The sequence below is a fragment of the Nanorana parkeri genome, unplaced genomic scaffold (genome assembly GCF_000935625.1).
Source record: "Nanorana parkeri isolate BGI_ZX_2015 unplaced genomic scaffold, ASM93562v1 scaffold675, whole genome shotgun sequence".
Lineage (NCBI taxonomy): Eukaryota > Metazoa > Chordata > Amphibia > Anura > Dicroglossidae > Nanorana > Nanorana parkeri.
This window is the reverse complement of record NW_017306943.1, coordinates 709,907-717,822: the sequence shown is the minus strand read 5'-3', so window position 1 is coordinate 717,822 and position 7,916 is coordinate 709,907. Positions and strand designations below refer to the sequence as shown.

The following is a 7,916-nucleotide window of genomic DNA, read 5'->3' as shown; positions in this document are numbered from 1 at the left end:
AAAAAAAAGCGATGGTCTGAAAAGTAGTAACAGCAGACTAGTGCTAGAAATCTCCCTATTTGTTGCTTTTTATAGTTAAAGAGAATGTGGAGCAGATTTGTGCATATGTTCTTTATTTAGTGTGGTCAGGACTAAAAAAAAAAAAAATATATAAACTAATTTCAAATTTTATTTTATATTTTTTTGTCAGATAAATATGAAATAATAAAATTTTGTTGTTTTCTTAGCCAGCAGGTAAAGCTCCTGTTGACTTTTTAAATTTGTAGTTCTATCTAGGTATAGCCTGTTAAAAAAACAAAAACTGTTGTTTACATCCAAATGCAATTTACATTCACAAATGGAAGTGAATGGCTCATCGCGGTGACTCATTCCTTATCAGAAGGCTCGCTTTCAGGTTTCAATCAAAAATGGTGCAAAGCAAGAAGCATCTGCTAAGCTGTGTATTTAACCTTTAGTGCTCTATGAATCCCTTGTCATGTATTATAGTGGATAGGAGTACTTTACCAGCCATTTAAAACCACTTACAAATTTGAGTAGTATAAGGCTTTATTCCGCAACAAAAGTCTATATATCATGTTTCAGAAAAGAGTTTGTAAATGAATATGTATTTGTGAGATTCCGACACTTCTGTGATCTGTCACCTCCTATTGATCAGCTGCTGCGGCCCCTGGTGAATTGCAGACTCTAACTTGCTTTAGTTTCTAATTGTTCTAAACATACACTATATTGCCAAAAGTATTGAGACGCCTGCCTTTATACGCACATGAACTTTAATGTCATCTCAGTCTTAGTCCGTAGGGTTCAATATTGTGTTGGCCAACCCTTGTAACAGCTTCAACTCTTCTCGGAAGGCTGTCCACAATGTTTAGGCGTGTGTCTATGTGAATGTTTGACGATTCTTCCAGAAGAGCATTTGTGAGGTCAGGTACTGATGTTGGACGAGAAGGCCGGGCTCGCAGTCTCCGCTCTAATTCATCCCAAGGGTGTTCTATCCGGTTGAGGTCAGGACTCTGTGCAGGCCAGTCAAATTCCTCCACCCCAGACTCGCTCATCCATGTCTTTATGGGCCTAGTTTTGTGCACTGGTGCGCAGTCATGTTGGAACAGGAAGGGGCCATCCCCAAACTGTTCCCACGTTCTCCTGGCAACTGCCAAACCCAGACACATCCATTGGATTCCTGGACAGAGAAGTGTGATTCGTCACTCCAGAGAACACATCTCCACTTCTCTAAGGTCCAGTGGTGGCGTGCTTTACACCACTGCATTCGACGCTTTGGGGGTGATTTACTAACCTAAACACACGCACGCACCAGGTGCGTGTGATTTTTACACAGCAAAGCGTATTTATCAACCAAAAAGTCTCTAAAAGCATATTTCCACTAATGCCATATATGGAAAAATCATGCACATGATGCATATATAATGCTGCTTCACAGTTTAGACAAAAATGGTTAGCTCATGCATTTACATTCCTGCATTCATCAACGCAAGCAACACAACGTAGAGCTAATTTACACAACATCACCTTGCAATTCAGGGCAGGGCTTTGCACAACACACCTGCTGGGTGTGTACACACTACACAGGTGTTTAGATTCCACCCATAGATCATGCTGGGAGGGAACACACTACAGAGGTGTATACATGTTCGTGGTGTGTTTATAAGGTTAGTAAATCAACCCCTTTGCATTGCACTTGGTGATGTAAGGCTTGGATGCATCTGCTCGGCCATGGAAACCCATTCCATGAAGCTCTCTACACACTGTTGTTGTGCCAATCTGAAGGCCACACAAAGTTTGGAGGTCTGTAGCTATTGACTCTGCAGGCAGTTGGCGACTTCTGCGCATTGTGCACTTTAGCATGCGCTGACCCCGCTCTGTCATGTTACGTGGCCTACCACTTCGTGGCTGAGTTGCTGTTGTTCCCAGTTGCTTCCACTTTGTTATAATACCACTAACAGATGACCGTGGAATATTTAGTAAAGAGGAAATTTCACGGATGGACTTATTGCACAGGTGGCATCCTATCACGGTACCACGGTTGAATTCACTGAGCTACTGAGAGCGACCCATTCTTTCACAAATGTTTGTAGAAGCATCTGCATGCCTAGGTGCTTGATTTCATACACCTGGAGCCATGGAGGTGATTGGAACACCTGAATCCAATTATTTGGAGGGGTGTCCCAATACTTTTGACAATATAGTGTATATTGTTTTCACAAAGCACTGCATTAATTGCTAACTTGAATACTATTTTTTTTGGTTTTTTTAATGATGACCACAAATATCTAAAAATAACAAATTGGGCATATTCAGTGCAGGCTATGTGCAAAATATATTGTCATTGGACACTGTATCAGGGCTGGGTCATGCAGGCTCTTTGTTTGCGTTATTTTATATGCACATGGGTATGATCCAGAAATATAATGTGTAAAATGGGGCTCAAATTAGTTGTGAAGCACATTCATGCTACAACTGAACATAAAAGCTGGGATTCAGTGGTGATAACCACTGATAACCACTAAAAAAAAAAATAGTGGTGACACCGTTTCTATGAAATGATATTTATTTCCAGGAATGGCTAAAAAAAAACCACTATAATTAAACTAAGTTCTGAAAACTGTTTTACTCTGGCAGAGGTGTAAAGGACTCACAGCAAACTTTAATATGACAACAAAATTCGTTCCCAGCAGCTTTGCATGTAGCATCACATTTTCATTGAGGTAATTTGGGCCATGCAGGTGACAGCTTTGCTTTATGGAGAGAGAAAAAACATGTGTTTGCATATTTCTTGATGTGTTTAGTAATTATATAAATACTTTCCTTTGGCAGCTTCTCGTGGCCCTGTACAGTGTGAAGAGGACTTGGAAAAAAATTGTGGTAGACTGCGCATATCAGCTACTAGTGTTACATATGAAAAAGCACCCCATGTGTCTTCTACTGAGTACAACCTTTGTGACGGTGCCTCTGCACCTCAGCCACGTGTAGTGATCAATACACTCCAGGACAAAAACAGTCGAACACAGTGGACAAACGAGAGGCCAAGTCCAGTAGGTGGAACTGACTGTGAGGAGGCTGACCAGAAGTCTTCTTTTGAAGAAAATTCTTGGGTGATGCCAAGCCCACCAAAGCCAAGTGAAACACTTTTTTGGGAAGCAAAAAATAATTCATCACCAAACAATACAGGACAATATTACAGTCCAAAATACTCATTTAAAAGCTAGATCATTGTTTCACACCTGAAGGTATTGAACTGTGCAGCACTTCTAAAATATTTTCATACACACATAGGTAATTCTTTTAGGTACAAACTGATCGGCTGTCATTGTATCCCAACGGAAACTGTGCTGTGTAGATTTTTTTCTCTCTGTACAATTGTTGTCCTTTTACTTTCTTTTGTTTAATTAAATAGGTTTGATTAATTTTATTTTCAGCTTATTTGTAGTGTTCACCTAAATGCATATGTGAGATCTATATAACAAAATACACTGGATTTATGTGATATGTATCATTGGAAGTGTTTCAGAATTTGTTCAGATCATTGTTCCTGTTCCTAAGACAAAGCAGCAGCCTGTGAGTAATGCAGAGTTTGCTGGCTTCCATTTGCCTTTTATTGTTTCCTGGTCAAAGACATAGACTACTATGCTGATTGTCACTATAGGGACGGGTGATAAAAACCACAAAGTGTAATTTGTAAAACTCCAGCTCTTCTGATATTATAATTCTCAGCATGATTTTTAAGATAATGTTGTGGCTGTGCACACTTATTCACACTGGATAAGCAGATTGAAAATATTAATAACTGCAAAGACAATAACCATGGAATTCATAAAGAATGTCATGTCAATTTTGTTGTTAATCCGTGCGACAAATGTCAGTGCTTGCCTCAGATTCCTATACCTGTTGGAAAAAGGAATTTGAATTTAGCACAAGCACTTACATTTCCAGTGTGGAGGTGCACTGAGGGCGGAGTGTCTATACACAGCCGACAGTGTCCTTAACATATGGTGATGAGACTGATGGCGATGCCGAGGAACTAGTTCCCCATTAGGTCTACTCCCCTAGTGATTGATAGCAGGCAGTGTGTAGATTCCATAGCCAATAGCAGACTGTCTGTTGGCTATGGTATCTGCCTGCTGCCAATCACAAAGGAAGTGGAACTGACCTGGCAACCAATTACCCATCACTGCCTCATTCAGCTGTCAGCCGGGAGATTCCCTGGTGGACAGCTGAATGTAAACAAAGGGACAAGGATGCAGGCTGACAACATTACCAGAATATGGCCATGGGTAACAATACCATCCAACATCCCTGGACCCTCAGTGAGAAGGTGTCAGATTCATGATGGGTTCCCAGCACATACATTTCTAACTCTGAGCATCTCTCTAGGCACAAGCTCACATTTGAACTGGATTACTTCCAGGTTTTTTTTCTGTTTTTTTTAATCTGTTGCAGTCAAGTTGCGCTAGTTAAGAAAAAAACTACCTAAATCTGTCGCAAGTGTTGGTAAAGCTACCAAAACCGGTAAAAGTTAAAGGTTCATACTGCCAGAAAAGTGGCGCAATGTCTTTACCGGTGGTTTAGCCTTACCCTGAGAATGCACAATTGAATGCATTCGTACACCATGCATGTATACTCCATACAAAGTGAGTCCACATGGTGTATATGGAGAACCAAGAGGTTCATTTAAAAACATACAAAACTGCAATTGTATTATGTGCCTAAAACATGTTTCACGTTACAGCACTTTATCATAAACCTGACGATTCAGGGTTAAATGACAGCTGTGGTCATTCAACCCCTTCATGGTGGCCATCATGGACTTGCACATCTTTTTATGAGCACCATTCAGTGCTGCTGTAAGGACTGCTCCCCTCCTCAGGAGTAAAAAGGAAGGACCTGTGACGTTACTGTGCTAGCCAGTATGTATTTGGGGAATTTAAAAGCTAAGGCTGTGTTCTGGGACAAAATATTAACCTTTTATATATTTTTTTATGATTGCAGGACCCTATTTATAATATATGATTAAAACATGGTTATAACATGACTGATTCTTCATTGTGTCACCCTTGCTTTGTAAACATGATTAATGAATAAAATTGGTCACAGGTCAGGTAGCATTGAATATGTTGAAGGAAAAACATTTATGTTTAATAGCCTAGTTAGAAACATAACATGTATTTTACATTTGATCTTGTGCAATTGCATTGCACCATTTTATTATTTTTATTATATTTGTATTATATGGTTTTGGATAGTACAGATCCTCTTATAGATCTTGGATGCCTGAAGACATTAGTAAAGTAAAATGTGTGAATCTTACATTTTACAATGGACCTTCTAAAAAGAAAACAACGCAGACAAGAAACTACTACCTGATCCTTCTACTCCAAAGCTTCACTCTTTACACTTTAATATTGCCCTTTGTCATCCCCATAGTATACGTTAGTGATAAGAAGGTAAAGAGTCTCTGTGTGTTGAGTTTTTTATGTGTTGTTCTTGCCAAAAAGGGAGCTAAAGTACAGCAGGCTATTAAAAATGATGTCACTAATAACCTTTCTATACAGAAATGTGTATAACCGACACACAAAAATTGAATGATGAATCTCTGATGCAGTACTTTCCTGATATGGAATTAAAATAAACAAGCACATTCAGTTACAGACTATTATATATAAGAATACAAGAGAAGAAGGTCGGTAAGCCGGACTCTTGGATTGCTTAAATATTCTGGAATCTTTTTTAACCTAAGTTTGATAAATGTAGAGAAGCCATGCTGCCCAGAAGCTTTTCTGATATTAAAATATGGAATAAGTAGATACTTAGTCACACGCACAATGATGTTTCCATGAGACCAATGTCTGAATGAGTGACAAACAGAAAAATTGGGTTCTATGCAAACACACAACAAATACATGTGAGGGGAAAATAAGGCTAAACAGGAACCTATTAGGACTATGCAGGGAGTGCAATGACTAACCTGCCCATCTAGGCTCTGTCATCGACAACAGACTATACGGTTACTAAAATAAGTGTTTTGTAGCCAACATTAAAGTCCCCCCCATGCTGCTTTAAGGACATACCTTAAATGATGCCTCTTGATCCGATCATCATCTGCTTTCCAGTAGTTTTCAGGAGTCCCTCCAGCGCTGGTGCCGGTCTCTAATCCAGCGCTGACTGCTGTGTCTTCTGTCCCACGGTGTCTGTCCGCATGCATGCTCCCGGCTCTGTGCATTGACTTACACTATCTCTTCTCCCGGCCGAACATCTCTACTGCGCATGCGGCCGCTCGAGAATCTTCAGATGGGAGCGAGTGGCGGAGACATAGGTAAGTTTTTTTTATTTTTGTTTGTTATGTTTTTGCATATTTCTCCTGCTTGTTAGCAGGAGAAATATGCAATAAAAACCGAGTGTTTAATTACACTTAAACTACACCAGGACAGCAATACCTCTGGAAAACAGGCCTGTAGTGCTGCTGCTCTTGTGACAATGTGCAAGTATGCAAAGCAAAGAGGTGCATGGTTTTCAGTGAGTTAGTCTACATATACTGTGTTTCCCTGGGACCAGCACGCCGCCTTCCGGGACCTCGTCCAGTCCTCCCCAAGCCAGGTAAGACATCCCCCGAAAATAAGACCTAGTGTCTTATTTCGTGCAAAAAAAAAAATAAGACAGTGTCTTATTTTCGGGGAAACACGGTAGGAGTTTATTTATAAAAAGTTTGCAGAGCTTTTACTTTTGCATAACTGACATTTACATTTGTTCTGTGCAAATAGGGCAAAATTGAATGTACTGTATTCTTGTGCAGAATAAATGTCATTGTCACAGAAAATACCACATTATGGCTACTAGTAAAACCATAGGAAAGTTGCTCCTCGGCTTCATCTAGTGGCCTTAATCCGTTTTTTTTTTCCCCGGACAATTCTTTTTGCATTATGGCCACTAGATAGAGCCGAGGAGCATAGGAAAGTTACCTATGCTCCTCTGCCTTATCTAGTGGCCATAATGTGTTTTTTTTCCCCAACAATTACATTAATTCTGCACAAAAACAACAAATATAAATGTCAGTTTTGCACAATGAATGGCTCCACAAACTATTTATACATACACCCCATAGATTAGCATCAAAGAAGCAGTAACAAAAACAATTGTATAATGCTGCAAAGTGGGAAGCAGGGACTGAGCTTTCAAACATTAAATGGATATCAACTTTACTATGCATTGATAGTATTAAAGTAATACCTCGGTTCACAAACGCTTCTGTTCGCGAAAAAATCAGTTCGCGAACAGGAAGTTCGGCAAAATTTTGCTTCCGTTTACGAACTCCAGTGGTCGTGGCTCCCTCTTGCCGAGATCGCGGTCGCAGACAGACCTGTGCACACTTGCTGTGAAGCTTTTTTGTGTGCTTTTTAGCACATACAATACTGTACAGTATCATTTAATGCCGCATGGCTCCAAAGAAAGTGCAGAGCAAGCATGGTGGTAAAAAGAAAGTGCAAAGTGTTAATGAAGGTGACCAGAATGTGCAGAGCAGTAATGAGGGTGACAAGAATGTGCAGAGCGGTAATGAAGGTGACAAGTCCGTGCAGAGCGGTAATGAAGGTAACCAGAATGTGCAGAGCAAAAACATTTACATATGGTTCAGAAGGGATTAACCATCTTTACACTGAACCTTATGGGAAAATTTGATTCTGTTCGCGACCAAAATTGGTTCGTGACCACGTTTGTAGGGGTCAGAACGGATTAACCTTATTTACAGTGAACCTTATGGGGAAATTTGTTTGTGACCACGTTTGTAGGGGTCAGAACGGATTAACCTTATTTACAGTAAACCTTATGGGGAAATTTGATTCGGTTCGCGACCAGAATCATGAAATGAATTAAGTTCGTGAACTGAAGTACCACTGTACTTACAGCATGCT

The 7,916-nt window shown here is 40.0% G+C and overlaps 1 protein-coding gene across 1 annotated transcript in view; it reads left to right on the top strand.

Moving 5' to 3' along the window:
* Window positions 1-3,364, top strand: part of AZI2 (5-azacytidine induced 2) — a 53,143-nt gene extending 49,779 nt beyond the window's left edge. Inside the window, exon 8 of the mRNA XM_018563559.1 lies at window positions 2,830-3,364. Coding sequence (XP_018419061.1) covers window positions 2,830-3,221 — 392 coding nt within the window. The 3' untranslated portion in view covers window positions 3,222-3,364. The remainder of the gene's footprint in view (window positions 1-2,829) is intronic.
* Window positions 3,365-7,916: the final 4,552 nt, after the last annotated feature.